Below are 16,566 nucleotides of genomic sequence, written 5' to 3'. Positions count from 1 at the left end.
TTGTGTTTTCAAAGATGACATGTTGTCTGATCATATGACAGACTACTTGCACAATTTATGAGCAGCATGACATGTGGTTGGACTTTATTGCAGAAGAATAGAGAGAAAACGATTGGATTTCTCACAGGGTCACTGTTGTAAAGTGGGTCACAGAACTTCTCCAGACTGTAGAGGTACTTGACATTGTCTTTGGCCTCATTGGCAGCATCAGTGATTCTGGTGTCCAATTCCCGCCAAGTCTACACAGAAGAGATCCTTATATTTATTGAATGACACTCTAAGCATTGTTACATTTTATAGCATAAACTCTGCCGGGATGAAAATACTGCTTTTGAGAGCTGCAATGTGTATATTTGATAATACAGTCCGCAAACGCTGTAATTCCTGACCTTGATAAGTTTAGATTTGGCCAACAAAAGCACACCCAATACAGCCTTGACGTCAGGGCTCTTAAGCTGGTCCAAAAGGTAGTTGAAGCGGGACATCCGTTTCTTCCAATGGTCCAATTCAGCCCGCGGGCCAAGGTCATCTGCTTCCTTTCTCAACTGGTCACCCTCAGCCAGAACCTGAGGAAAGTTCATTTTTACAGCCAGTTGTTTGTAGCATCAAAAACATTATACTTTTTTTAATCAGCCTGAAAGAAAAAAAATCACAAGAACATAGTACAAAGCAGATACACCAACACAGCATGATTGGCAAAAAATTGTGAGTGAGATATATGTAATGGAATTGTTGACCCGTAAGATAAAGACTGAAGAACAATGTGGAGAAAAGTGGGAGAAATGGTCTGTTTATACAACGACAGGATAAGGACGATCTTATTGATAACAACACTGGAGCAAACTGTAGAGACATGGCAATCCACTATGTTCTGTTTCTTTTGAGGTTTGTATTTCTTTTTTTTGTGTCTTCCCTCTGTATGTCCATATCTGCTACATGTTGTTAAAAAGAAACAATAAAAAGAAAGTGTAAAAAAAACAGAAGAGCTGATCACTTGTGATGACTATGTATTATTTCCCACTAAATCCTGAATTATTTCCTCTACTTAGATATTTTAAGGTATCTAGTTTTAGTTGTCAAACATTTGAAAGTTAAGCTTTTTTTTTTCCCCTTATACTTTGCTACCAAAACACACCCTCTAGCTAAATTTGAATATGTAATCACAAGCTTTAGCCAGTATTTTGCATCTGAATTTTTAGTTCTTATGCTCCTTTTGAAGATGGAAATTGTTTTTTCAAGCACTGAAATCCTGCTGAAATATTTTTCTTACATTTCAGATGTTCTGCTAAACCGATACAAAGCATATTTGAGGAAAACTAAAAACATTTCATATCTGAAAATACATCTGCCTGTAATCTGAAAACAGATACACACTGCAAAACATGCAGAACTACTAACACATAGCAGTTAAATGCTATTTCTGTTCCTTTGTTTTTAACCCATAAAGACCCAAACATCCACCATTGAACAAAACCATCTACTGATCAAAAATGTTTAATACCTGTTGATCCATGAATCCTGTAATAACTGCTGTAAAATGCAGTTTTGTGCAATATGCTGAGTAGACCTCAGCCACATTGTTTACCTTTATTTATTTATCTATTTATTACAACTGTTTTGCACATACATCTTGATCATACATATTTACAGATTTATATACATACACACACACACACACACACACACACACATATATATATATATATATATATATATATATATATATATATATATATATATATATATATATATATATATATATATATACACATATATACATACATACATATATATATTTAAATCTTTTTATACTTATGGTGTTTTATCTAATTGTTTTTATTGTGGCAAAAATGCATCGTAATTTCATTCTGCAGTGCATCTCTGACATAATGTCTGAATGACAATAAAGAAATCTGAATCTGAGTTTATCATCTTTTCATGGTCATCAGATATGACCCATTTGACATTCAGAGGCTCTGTAGTTACCGTGGCAACAACGTAATCTTCTACAACATTGATTCACCAGTAAAACCCATTGAGTTTGATCAATGACAGAGGATGGAGACACTTGGTTTATGTTCAGTTATTGATATATTTGCTGAAAAAGTCACCTTTTCTTCAGTTTTCTCTGTTTCTGATATAATAATCCTCAACTTTAATCTGAGTTTTAATGAACCTCTACATGATCAGTGAATTAAATATAGGAAAATACCTAATTTTCACTGAAAAAAAGCAAAATACAGAGGATAATATTATAATAAATGGGGAAAAATCATTTAAGAAAAGTTAAATAGAGAGAACAATTCATTTGAGAACTGTCACAGAAGTAGTACATCATACCTGTTCTATTTGTTTGATCCAGATTTTCATGCAGGCCTCTATCTTGTCTGTTGTCTCTGTACTGTTGGCTGCTGCCATGTAGTCTGATGGGGTTTTCAGCACCCGCAGATCAAACATGTCACATTCTTTCAAAGTCACCTGAAGGAGATCCAGGACATGACTTTTAATTTAGCTGCTGAATCTATTAAGGATTTACAAACAGGTGTGAGTGTGACCCTGTCCTCATCCACATTACCGGTCTGTAATAGTGTCTGTTGATTACCTTTTCTTGCAGGCTCTCCTGTGCTCCAGCCAAAACAGAAACAAAGCTTTCCAGTGATGATATGAAATCCTGTTTGACAGCCTGGGCCTGAGGACTGGCTAATTCTCCCCAGCCATGGTTCATCTTCCTCAGAGTGGGAATGAAGATTTCAGAGAGAAGCTGCTCGACACTTTTCAACAGACCCACCTCTGTTGTATCCAACATATTGAAGTTAACATCCTAGAAAGAGACGACGGAGCATAAATGACACAACGTAAACACATCAGTGCATTAAAGGGGATTTAAAAACTGATACTGCACAGACGCTCTTGCATTACAAAATCATCATTAATGCAGTCAAAGTCATTTTAAATCAATGGGAAAAGGACAAATGTGGGTGTAGATGTTTTTCTAATTGATTGAATTGGGTTTGGCTTTGAGATGCTTTTAAAGAACATTGTTATTACACTTTTAGTATTTTTTAAAATAATGGTGATGTTTTATATGTATGTTCTTATCAGTTTTAAGTTTGTTTTTAGTACTGACTTTCATTGTGCTTATGTATATTTGTGTGGATGTATGGCTGTGATTTCCATTTTGTGTAAATTCTGCTGCTGCTGCTGCTGTCTTGGCCAGGACACTCTTGAAAAAGAGATTTTTAATCTCAATGAGCTCTTTTCCTGGTTAAATAAAGGTTATAATAATAATAATAATAATAATAATAATAATAATAATAATAATAATAATAATAATAATAATAATTGAATGCACCTCTTGTTCAATTTGACACTATTCAATCAGCCTAAAAGGGCACATGTCACCCCCCTGTTCGTTGAGTTACACTGGCTACCCATAGCTGTCCGCATCAAATTCAAATTATTAATGCTAGCCTACAAAGTTCTCAATGGGTCTGCTCCTACCTACTTAGGTGTACTGATAAAAGCTTATGTTGCCCCACGACCACTCCACTCGTCTATGGAATGTTGTCTGGCAGTCCGAAACCTTGCACAAGACAATCCAGGCTCTTTTCATGGGTCGTTCCACCAACCAAGCACTACTAGGACAGAGGCGTCCCTGCCTATTTTCAAGAAGCTCTTGAAGACCCAGCTCTTCAGAGAGCACCTCCTGTCCTAGCACTTTCAAACATTCCATTTTAAAAGCATTATTATGTTGTTTTACTTGGTATTTTTATGTCAGTTTTTAATTGTACAGCTGTTTTATGTCTTCTTAATCTATTCTTGTATTTTTGTCTATCATTTTGCTTTTTTATTCTTCTGTATGACACTGTTTTTAATTGTACAGCTGTTTTATGTCTTTAATGTATTCTTGTATTTTATTCTTTTATTTTATTTTTCCCCTGTAAGTTGCTTTGGAAAAAAGCGTCTGCCAAATGCATAAATGTAAATGTAAATGTATTAACAAATAACCTCATCCTTTAAATAATTTATTTGCTTTCTTAGCATTTACACACTATAGGTGATTAAACCAAATTAGCCTTTTTTTAGCTACATGTGCTATTAAATACAAACAAAATGACCTGCTGAATAAAAAACTATAAACTACTACACCAGTGGAAACCTGTTTGTCCGTCAACACATTTTTTTTTCTATATATACCGTGTTTAAGGGAGCATAAGACAGACCTTAATCCCACTAAAAAATGTAGGGGATGTGTTGAAGAAGACTTTACCCAGCGGTCCAACTCTACAGTTATTAATCCAAAGTCTTGGCTAAAAAAATGCATGCATCTATGAATGGAAATAAATGCTTTGACTTTGCATAAGCTTATCAAAATGATACCAGAGTGAATGTGTGCCATAATCCAAGCCAGAGGCAATCCAACTAAATACTGGAGTGTAGGACTTTCTTTTTTTTTTTTGGGAGGAAGGGACGCTTTTAATCAGCTTAAAGCATCATCAGCATCATCAATATATGTATAGTACTCAGTGTGCGGCACTTGCCAACTCTCTCTCACCCAACAAGGTTTTCCTTCCTCCCTCTCTTTTAGAGTCTCTTGTAACAAGCATGACCTGTTATCAGTGGGGGTCATTAGCTTTGTTGGTGACAGTATGTGATTAGCAAAAATCAATAAGCTGAACTGCCCATGGTATTAGAGTGATAATGTCAAACCCCCTATTGTCTCAGTAGCTCCAGATGAAAAGAGCCTGTCGGAGCCATATATCACACAAAAGGCCCCCAAGAGAAATCATTGGCGAAGGGAAAGCATTATACTGTCAGAAATATAGTATTTGTCTGTCACTCTAAGCAATATATTGAGAGAATCAGTATGGGTAATGTTGCAAAATGGTGGAAATTCATTTTGCCATGAAATGAGAAAGCTTTATTTTGATCATTCATGTAAGTGGCACCTAGTGCAGTGGCTAAATATAGACCAACACTCTGCATCATTTCCACACCTACGTAGGTGCGATAACAGTCAAATAAGTGTTTGTCAGTGAGATGGACCTATTCAGAATCACCTGACCCTTTTGCCCTGAAAACAGTCCATGACTTCATGAGTCCATTTTTAAAACAGTATGAACTGACTCACCCTGTGTATGTTCTCAGAGGTGATTGCCTTAGATGTGTTGGCTCTGGTGAAGAAGACACACACTCCAGTCAAGGCTACATCTTTCCCGTCTGTCACAAACACTTTAGACCTCTTACTGCGACCAGGCTGCTGGGCAACAAGCTGCGAGGGGGCAGAGGCTGCTGCTGCTGCTGCTGGCGCTGTTGCCGCTGCTGCTGAAACTGTACAAACAAACACAAGGTGTTATTTGTCTTCAAATTGCAAATGTGATGGTAGTGGTAATAATTTAAAATGCAATTAAAGAATAGCCTGTGAGTTACAATCTGGACAAAATTACCAACCATTACACATAATCTATGCCAGTGTTTCTCCACCTGTTTCACTTTGAGGCCTATGTTTACACCCAGTTATTAAGATCCAACCCATTATTACAGAATTCAAACAAAAGATGGATTAATGTTTCAAAAATAGAGTGGTAAACTCATAACCCATGTCCACATTAGTTTTTTAAGAAAACATAAACACAGAACACTTCCTCCCTGCATTCAGATCACATGAATTTAAAAATAAATCAAGTGACCATCACACCAAATGCTGTTGATTCTCATGAGAATGAAGAAATCACCATTATAGCTACTCTGTTTACATACTTAAATAAAGCCTGAAAAACAGTGTCTTTTCACTTAATCACACATATGCCACATATTTTACTTTTGGATAATTTTGGGCTGCCACATTTCAGTCAATCTACTGTCAAAATGCCAAAATATTGCCTTTTAAAATAAAGTCCCAAAATCAGATAGCAAAGTCTTTTAATACACTCTTTGTAACACATAATTTGAGACCCATTAAAATGATGTCCACACCCCGCTTATGGGTCACGTCCCACCAGCTGAGAAAGGGACGTCTAAGCTACACATCTAACAACAGTGAACATTAATATATAGGTCTCCCTAATACTCTTCAGGCACTGACGTGAGTGGCAGCCACTTCAGTAGCTCCGTCCGGGTCAGAGTTTGTTTAAGTGTTTTTATTGTATTTCAGCTCTTTTTCAACTCTTCCACACACGTTTGCTGTGTATTATTACTTATTTTATGGATATGGAACAATTTCAGAGGCAAGACTGCAGCAGAAACTTCTTTTACTTGAATTTCCCTTGGGATCAATAAAGCATCTATCTATCTATCTATCTATCTATCTATCTATCTATCTATAAAAAAACCAATGAAAGACCACTGCAAAATTTTCACTTTCTCTGATTTTGCCATTTATAGGTATGTGTTTGAGTAAAATGAACAATTTTGTTTGATTCTCTAAACTACCGACAACATTTCTACCAAAGTCCAAATAAAAATACTGTTATTTAGAACATGCATTTGCAGAACATGACACATGGTCAAAACAACAAAAAGATGCAGCGTTTTCAGGTCGTCATCCACACCTTTATTGACCTAGCTGAGTCCAGGAGCATTGTCCTGATAGAAGAACCGGTCCTCAGAGTTTGGGAACATTGTCAGAGCACAAGTCCAGTAGTTTTTAATAGTCATTTTGATTCCAATTACTTTTGCTGTACTAATAGCACTGTTTTTGCTTATTGCAAGAACATAGTGATGGCCACAGTAGTGTTTTTATACTTCTTCTTAAATAAGACATGGATCAGGTGTTTATTCAGTAGAATAAGGTGTGCTTGTGTTGGAATTCAACAGACACAGGAATGGAGTGGCTGTCATACACGCAGACATGATGATTTCACAGGAAATGGCAGTGGTCTCTTAATTTTTTCCAGAGCTGTATGTGTGTCCTATACCTGTTTCAGGAGGTTCAGTTTCCTGATAGTAGAACATGAGATGTGGGAGGCCCTCAGCCACAAAGAACTGCTCCATGCGTTCAATCTGAGAACGAAAAAGCGATAAAGTTAGAACCATCAAGCACAACAATCCCTTATGAAACTCATCAAGTATTGTTCCACATGCCAAATATAAAACACTACAATGCCCGTACAATTCCCCCTCACCCCAAGCCAGCATTAAAATAACATAATACAATAATTATAGCATAAATAGGTAGTGTATTTGGCATTATTTTAAATGAGAAACACACACTAATGATATTTCCAAAAGGCAAATTTGCTCCGTGTGCATATAAATGACCTGATTCCCCTCCAGGATGGCATCTTCCACATCAGATTTTTCCAGCCCCAGGCATGAAGCCACAATACTGAGGATGTAGTCATGTCTTCCATCAAGCTGGGCCCGTTTAGCTTCACGCTCCTCTTTCAGCTTTTGCTACACAAAATAAGCATACAATTTTAATAACAAGACCAGGTCAAATCACTTTGAAATTTGATTACAATCCAAGTTGGACTAATCAGCCAGTGACTGATTGCTTGATTTGATTATATGCCCTCTAAAAAAAAAACTAGCATATAGAAATGATTAAAGCTCATTCCAACCTGTGCAGTGTTGTAATATTGATTTAGAGGTAAACAACAGGTTAAGCCAGTGTAAAACATCTCCGAATATGTTAGTTGAAATGTTTTAACCAACAGGATAACCAGTACATAACAGGGCAGAGGTTTCATTTAGGATGTTGGAACAGTAAAATCAACCTCACTAGGTTGCCATGATCTGCTGCTTAGTTACACAGGAACAAGGTCAGCCAATAAATTAGATGAAACTCGCTGTTACATGGTGTTCTGGCTGCAGGGTGCATATAAATTCTCTCATTTAGCCTTTCTTTCTTCTGTCTAGAGTTTAGACACCGATGACAGAAATAATTCTTCCTTGCTAAAAATAATTTCTGCATTGACGTCACATCAACTAGTTTTTCAAAGGCTCACTTCAGCAGCAAAGCAGTAAACATTAGTGACTGACGACACTAAAAATAGAACCCCAGAGAGCCAACTGTCTTTGCACCAGTCTGTTTGACCAATTATTAATAACTGGATTAAACTTTTACACATTAACCGATCATTAACTTGAAACATAGCAAGATACCCTTTAATGATGTTTTTTTTTTTTCTCCTCGTCTCGCTCTAACATTTTGAAGTACAGCTCCATGTGGCTACACGTCCAGTTTTATAGATTTCATGAAGTCTTATCTTTAAACAATTGGCTTTTTTTCCATCTTAAAAAAGACTAAATCTGCAACGTATAAAAGACTGAATGACACTTGACACACTCCTGAAAGAATCTTTGAAGACTTTTGGAAAAATAAGAAAAAAAATAAGTATAAATTGGATATAAGCCTATATAATCCACTGAAAAACTGAGAAAAAAAAAAAAAAAGCAGATGAGAAGAAGGCGCCGAATGCATGTGCAGAAACTTCAAGTAGATCCAAGAACTGAAAAGCTCAGAGAAAAAAAAAGGGACAACTTTACTGAATGCATCTTGTGTATGAGGGACCTCGGGAGTGGTCATGTGATGCAACAGTTTGATGAAAAATGCCAACACTTTTGCACAGGGCTATAACCACTCAAGCTGTGTGCGTTAAGAGGTTGAGACTGTTCACAGCAACACATGATTGCCTTAGCAGAGTCTGTCAACTATAAAGCACAACAAACAATTACAACAAAGAAAGAGAAACACAAACAACCCGAATATCATCCATCTACGGGTGCATCAATCATGAATTATGCATAGAAATAAAGTTATATATTATTTTTTTAATAAGCACCACCAAACTGCAGCATCTGCAAATGTGTTTTATACAGATGATACAGAAAGCATGCATCTCAAGATATTTTTTTACATTACACTAGGATAGACTCCTGAAATAAAAGTCTGTAACTGAGTCTGACTTTAACTTTGTTCAAATCTCTGGAGCACAAACCACAAATGCACAAACACTCATATCACCAGTGAACCATAAAAAACATGTCAAGCCAGTGGTTTCTAGGTGATCGGCATTTGCACACCTTCATCTCCTCTCTATTCCAAATTGTACAAACATTCAACTCTTCAACCCAGAGATAAATAACACAACATAGAGCAGACTACTCAAAACACACTGAATGCAATATGCAGACACTCACCAGAATGATAGGTTCCAATGCACAGACACACATTTGTTTTGTTTTGTTTTTTTTTCCATAACACAACACAGAAAAACCAAACTTACAGCTATAATATTAATAGCTTTGAGAAAGAAGTAAACAAAGTCCTTTTGGAGATAAACCACAATGAGACTGACAGTCTATTTAATAAACAAACTGTGCCTCTTGGAATTAAAGACTCCACAGGTGTGAAGAAAACGTGCTACGAGATGGTTTAGCTGGAATAAATTGTGATATCTCATGCAATGTTTTAAAAAAAGCAATCAACAATGTTTTGAAAATCCTTCCAAAACTTAAAAAAAAAAAAAGCTCACAGGGGCTTATTTAGTTTATTTAAATAATCACCTGGAGAATAGAAAATAACACATGCCAAAGTCAGCACAGTAGGTGTGAATAAAGGTTTGCAGATAATTGTGTCTGAATAAAGTGAACTACAGTCAATGCAAGGTCTCATCAGAGCCAGTAAACAGCAGAATACATGAAAACTAAGTAGTAAATGGAAATGACAGATGAACCAAATGGCACCACAACAACAACAACAACAACAACAAAACAATAGAGTGCTGCATGATTTGTCTTACCTTAATGACCTTGGAAACAATTTGCTTCCAGATCTGCTTCCTAAAAACCCTAGACATGACAGCTCTTCCACTCCCTGACTCAAACCTGTCTACATGTTAACCTGATATCACTTTCTCATCTTCATGTGCACAGGGGAGTCTTATACTGTCACGCTGTAAGTGATTAGTCCTATCATGTTTTCAATGGTGACCACTTGGTCAGCTGAGATGATGCTGCCTGCTTTATGTTTAATATCTGCTCCTTCCTGTGACAGGGGAAAAGTCTGTGCACAAATATGCAGAATAGCAAGTATATATACACATTACCGTGGCAAATGAATTAGGAATCTCAAAAACAAATACATGACAGCAGCTGAAAATATAGGTGTGACATCTAATATTCAATAAAAAACACAACAATAAGTAAAAACACAAAAAAATACATAATGTGCATTTGACATCTTCTTAGTGGATGTTACATATAATTTTATAAACTCAACTTCTTTGCAAAATATCTGTTTAAAATATCTGTATTGGCAGATACAGATAGATTATTCAATAAAACGCAACTTTTATATCGGACCCTATACTCTTTGAGATTTGGTGAAATGGAAAAAAAAACCCAAAACACACAAAGAAAAGGCCAAAAAAATGGAAAGTACAACTATCCGCTTTACAAACAAATTATATTTATACACAATATAAAATAAGACAGTCCTGCAGATACTTCCTTTAAACTTTAACTACACAAATTTTACATTCATGTCTCTACCTTATTCTGCTATTCCGCCACCTATATTTTGATGCAAACGCATGTTGACTTAATCCTTACACATTAAAGATGAATTACATTTGGCCAAAGTAGATGTCCAGAAAGCCAAGTTGTCTGTAACTTCAGAACTGTAGGGTCACCTTACCTTGTCTTGATAGTCTGGTTTAAAATGCAGCATCGTTGCAGGTCTTTCACAGTGACATGTCTTTTCAAAGCATTCCGCCAACTTAATTGGCTTTGCATTTCATGACATTAGAGAATAACAGCTTACAACAAAGAAAACACGACGGAGAACAAATGGCTTTGCTACAGTATGTGAGCATCAGCCGTCTTATTTGCTATGTGAGAAAGGTTACTGCCCTCAAATTATGACAGTGTTGCTCCTAAAAGGGGGACGCTCACTAGATAATGTGGTGTTAGATGACCACCCGTCGGCAAGGTAATTATCAAGGTCCCGCTCTCACCTTACAAGTCTTTTAACAATGGGGTGGAGAGATAGAGCTGACTGTGGGAGGGCAGCTGTTGACATAAGAGTCCAGTGTGGGCAGATGAGTGTTGCAGACACAATCGCTTACAACACACAGATGCACAAGAAACATGATTAAAAATATACTGGGAATCAGCAAGTACTTTTTTAAAAAACTCTTTTTACTGAAATTAGAACAATGATAATACAAAAAAGTCATATATAGAATCCAATATATATGTGTCAGAACAAGAATATTACACCTGCACACTCACATGTACACACACACACAAAAAGGGGGGGGGTCTGTTTACTTACTTAATATTAAAGTAACACTGGTCAACAACAAATTTATTGTTTAAGTTTTCTGAGCTGATTTAGGATAATTTTGGTGTGCTGAATCCAAAAATCACATTAATTTTGCTCAATCAGGTCAACTTTCTAAACTATGCTACATATTGGCTTTTTAACATTTTTGCTTACATTTATGGGCATTTTCACATCATATGATACAAAATTCTTTCATATTTCTTGCAATAAACAAGTTCTGAAGATTTTACTTTTGCCAATTTGTGATTAGTGGTTGTTTTAATATTACAGGTGAATGAAATGGCTTCGACTAGAAGATCTTGCAAAAATAAGCCTGACGTATTCTGCTACATCTGCGGTGAATACACCATTGTACCTAACAGGAATTAAGTGATCAAATGATTTTTTTTTCTCTTAAAACCTATTTTGGGTGAGAACTATATAAAAAATCAACTGATAAAGACACAAAAATGTAATCAATTTTGTGAGAAGATCAAATTTTTCAAAATCAAATTAGCAAAAAAAACCTGACCTGATTGAGAAAAACAGATGTCATTTTTGGATTTAGCGGTGCAAAATGGTCCTAATTCAGTTGAAAAAACCTAGACAACTTGCAAAAAACATTTTTTGTAACCCAGTGTAATCTATAAAGGGCTGCCAAATTGAATAAAATAACTTTACATTATCTTTTAGTGAAAATTTGGTTTTCTCCAAATGTTCGTGCTGCATAATATCTTTAGGATTTTTGTTCTTCTAGTTTAACAGAATAAGGTGTGTAGCCAGTGGTGTAACAAACTTCAAAACAATACTCTTTTTAGTACTAAGGTCCCCTCCTGTTGGTTCTACTCCAAACATTATTGTTATTGGGTCTGGATGCCTTCTTGCAAGAACAACAAATTGCTTAGTCTAATGCTCTGTTACAAGAATGGGAGAAACAGCAACACTACTCTGCCATTGTGTGCAAAATGTTTTTACTTCAAGACTTAAGGGTGGGGTAGGAGATGTTTTCCTGGAGCATTTCTTATTATATTGCTTAAAATCCCCTTCACACCCCGGTTACAACCAATTAATTGAATTCTCTAATACAAAAATTTAAAAAAAATGTAGTCACCTGTGGAACGGACAGGACTGAAAAAACACCATCCAATCATTTTAACTGACCCATCGAAATGATTGAACGGTGACATGTCTATCAAACTCAACTGCCATTTGTTCCCCCCCGTGCGTACCCCTCTTCATGCATGAATTGTGCGTTCTCAGAGGTTTAGAGCACTTGTTCAGGAAACAAAGCCAGAGCCAGAGCTTGGCTATATTAGCTATATTAGGTTGGAAAGTTCACCAGTTAACTGTTTTGTCACTAAAATAAATCAGTAGGGAATGTAATGTTAGTCAGATAGGTATGAACTGGGGCTGTTCTGTAAGAGCAGTGGTGTTGGAGGGGACTGAATGAGGTATGCAAGCCGGAGCCAGGGTTGGACCCGGAGCCAAAGCTGAAGCGGGACCTGGGGCAGGAGCTGGGGCCGGAGCCAGGCGAATTGATGCTATGCAGCGCTCGTGAACCCTCGGGAAAAAGTATTGCACATGCCAGTACTCTGGAGGCATGGCTTTAGGGGGAAGTCTGAAGAAAGGGGTTTAGACTTTTGAATTGTGTATTTTCAAAATGTAGCTTGCTCGAACCATTTTTCCAAGCTCTCCTACCCCACCTTTAACTGTAAAAAAAAAAAAAAAAAAAAACACTTACAAGATGGTGTTGCTAGAATATAGCTTTTGCAGCCCATGCAATGTTTTAAAATGTCTTTAGTCCCCTATCAAACCTAAAAAACACACACACAGGTCAGGACAGCAGGTGTGAAAAAAGATTTGCGGCTCGTTTTGTTAAAAGAAGCAGTAACTAGAAAAGCACTCGGAGAGCGCAGACCTCCGCCAAGGTAGATCAGTCCCCTCCCCCCATCACCACCAAAATGTAATCATTGGTTCCTTGTGCCAGTATCAACATTTCCTGAAAATGTCATCAAACCCCCCGCCTTCATCACCACCAAAATTTAATCATTTGTTCCTTGTGCAAGTATCAACATTTCCTGAAAATTGCATGAAAATCCGTCCATAACTTTTTGAGTTATCTTGCTAACAAACCAACAGACAGAGAGACAGACAGAGAGACAGACAGACAGACAAACCCTGATGAAAACACAACCTATATAATATACTATTATATGCATTGCCATTGTGTCCAAACTTGCTGTAACTGAAAGCTTGATTTAGTGATTGTAGTGAAAACTATAATTCAACAACAAAGCTAACATGGCAGAGGAATATTGCACAGTATTATCTGTTGTGACTTTCTCTAGTTTCATTTCACTGCTTCAAATGACTAATTTAATGCTTAAATATATAAACTTTAGATGTGTTATTGAATAAATGATTGATTTAAAACATCTTAATGAATAATGAAAAGCGTTATTACTTGCAGACTATGTCAGTTGCCCCATAAAAGCATGCATGCACACATAGGGCATCTATCAATTAATGTGAAATTGTATTGGCTTTGCAGTGGCATCCAGCAGATGAGAAGCACAGCTCTTTCCACATGGATCTTACTGATGGTTTGATATTGAATAAATGATTGCGGAGCTTTGCATTTAAAAGCAGTTCAGTCATCAATTTTTCACACTGCCATGACTGATTTTCTATGTTGAACTGTCTGGTTGTGAACTGCCATGAAACAGGAGAGTGACTGTAAATTATATATAAGGGGGTGTGGTGAGATCTAAAAGAGAGAGACAGAGAGGGAGCACAGCACAGACTAGAGGTCCAGTGTTTTCCCCGAAGATGCTCTGACAAAGACACGGATATTTTAAACAAATCTGTTTTAAAACCAGTGTGGTGCTAATAGCCTATAAAGCAGCTCTTTAGACTCAATAGATAGACATTAGATGCAGAGTTCAACAATAGTCAGTTAACACAAGAGCACCTACATGGAGATCTTTAAGCCAGGCGGATATGCAATATGTTCAGTAAGTAATTGTGTTCATTTAATAATTAAAGTGGCAGTGCCATTTTGCAAAAATCCTATTATAACCTTCTTCTGTATCTACCCCTGTATGGAAACTTCTGCCCAAATGACAGACTCACAGGCATTTTCAGATAGACCAGAGGTTAAAACAATGCCCTTGGAGTTAAAATTACTAATCCCTACGGTCAGATGTGACCTGGATGTGACTCTACTGCTCTACTCAGTGTCTGTTCGTGGAAGGGTGGAAAAGTGGCGTCACTTTTCTAAACCAGCATGAAATTACATTAGATCGTCATCGTTAATTTCATTAATTTGGACTGAAAGCTGACAGAGCTGCAGAAGGAAAGATGTGTCTTTTGTTTCATAACTTTTGTTATGATTTGGCACTATATAAATAAAAAAAATGATTGATTGATTGATTGATTGCTTGATTGATTGATTGCTTGATTGATTGCTTGATTGATTGATTGATGTGTTTTTTTCAATTGTGGCATTTTTTTCCTTTTGAATTTGGCTCCTGTACCTTTAAAGGGTCAGATACCATGGGCATTGTTAGACCTGAGCATTGGGGGCTTAAGACCTGGATATTTTGGCAATAGCCCCAGATCTCTGATACAGCATTTTTGTTGTAGTTATTTTGTTTTAAATAAGCACATGAGTAAATACATGTCTCCTTCATCATTGGCTTTTGCAGAAAGCCCCCCCCCCCCCCCCCCCCACACACACACACACACACACACACACACACAGGGTCTTACGAACTATTCAACCTGGAGATTTTAAGTCCTGACAACGCCCCTGTAGGATACTAACTCAAAAACCCACTAAGTGATTACACAAAATGCACACATTGAAAATCATTTGGGACTTCACAAGATTTTATATTTCAGATTTTGTATGAAATCCCTACATGATTCTAGGTGTGCATTATTTTTTTTTTTTACTTGTTTTCTGTCAATGTCAGCAATTTTACTTGAGGAGCCACTTGTTCACTTGCAAAACTAACTGTTTAACCCATAAAGACTCAAACATCCACCCATGATCATAAGCATCCACTGATTTATAATGTTTAATACCTGTTTAATACCACTAATCCTATCAATCCATGTAAATAACTGGTGTAAAATGCAGTTTGTCATCTTTTCATGGTTATCAGATATGACCCATTTGAACGTCCAGAGGCTTCGTAGTGAACATGGAAACACCGTCATCTTCTACAACACTGATTCACCAGTAAAACAAATGGAGTTGGATCAATGACGGTGGATGGAGACACTGGGTTTATGTTCAGTTATTGATATATTTTGTTGAAAAAGACACTTTTTCTTCAGTTTTCTTGGTTTCTGATATAATAACCATCAACTTTAATCTGAGCTTTTATGAACATCTATATGATCAGTACATATTTAATGTTTTCACTGGAAAAATGCAAAATACGGAGGATTATTTTGAAATAAATTGTGATAAATCACTTGTTAAATATAGAGAAAATATTATTTGGGAACTGGCACAAAATTAACACTGGGTCTTTGTGGGTTAATATGTAAATTTCTGTCACAATACTGACATTCGAGTTGATGATTAATGCTCAAACAAATAATTGTAGCAAACAATAGCTAATACTTTCCATCTGTTAACTTTATGGCACCATTGTAGAATGAGCCAAGATACAAAACAGAAATAAACCACGTACTATGGCCAGAAATAGATCAAATAGACAGATAATTGATAAAACTTAGAGGGGAAAAAAAGAAGCATATTACTGAAATATTCAGCAATTACAAAATCAACAGTTGTTGGATTCTTTTCTATTGAATTCACAGTAAAAGAACTAAGGGATTCAATGGGCGGATGTCCCCGAAAGAGCAATAATTGTGACAGGTCTATCTATTTGATTAACAGTCTAAGTTGCACTCATTTATTAAATCCTTCCTTCCTGCTGCAGTCAGACTTACAACCAGCACTGCATCCACCTCACACATCCACATCCATCCACATCCACACACACAACACTGACTTTCTTACAGTCTTCCCTTATAATGTGCAATTATTATAGAGTATATGACCCTCCACACGGTGCAAGACTTGTTATAATACTTCATACTGTAATTATTTTATTATTACTGTTTCTAATGAGTAATATTTTATACATAGGCCTAGACATATTTTTTGCATATATATTTTTGCATATGTTTTTTTAGACTTTTTGTATGTCTAACCCTGTAAAGCCTGAACCATTAAATCATTGACAGAAAATTCCAGTTCTTTGAAACTGGAGCCT

General features: G+C 36.4%; 1 protein-coding gene across 1 annotated transcript in view; it reads right to left on the bottom strand.

Moving 5' to 3' along the window:
* The window catches only part of dnah5 (dynein, axonemal, heavy chain 5), a 153,966-nt gene that overhangs the window by 129,864 nt on the left and 7,536 nt on the right, over positions 1–16,566 (bottom strand). Inside the window, exons 2-8 of the mRNA XM_030157779.1 lie at positions 7,261–7,395; positions 6,918–7,002; positions 5,132–5,304; positions 2,603–2,821; positions 2,341–2,478; positions 390–566; positions 126–239 (exon numbers count right to left, since the gene is read on the bottom strand). Coding sequence (XP_030013639.1) covers positions 126–239; positions 390–566; positions 2,341–2,478; positions 2,603–2,821; positions 5,132–5,304; positions 6,918–7,002; positions 7,261–7,395 — 1,041 coding nt within the window. The remainder of the gene's footprint in view (positions 1–125; positions 240–389; positions 567–2,340; positions 2,479–2,602; positions 2,822–5,131; positions 5,305–6,917; positions 7,003–7,260; positions 7,396–16,566) is intronic.

This window comes from Sphaeramia orbicularis, chromosome 16 (genome assembly GCF_902148855.1).
Source record: "Sphaeramia orbicularis chromosome 16, fSphaOr1.1, whole genome shotgun sequence".
Lineage (NCBI taxonomy): Eukaryota > Metazoa > Chordata > Actinopteri > Kurtiformes > Apogonidae > Sphaeramia > Sphaeramia orbicularis.
The sequence above is the reverse complement of the archived record's forward strand: the minus strand, read 5'-3'. Positions and strand labels throughout refer to the sequence as shown.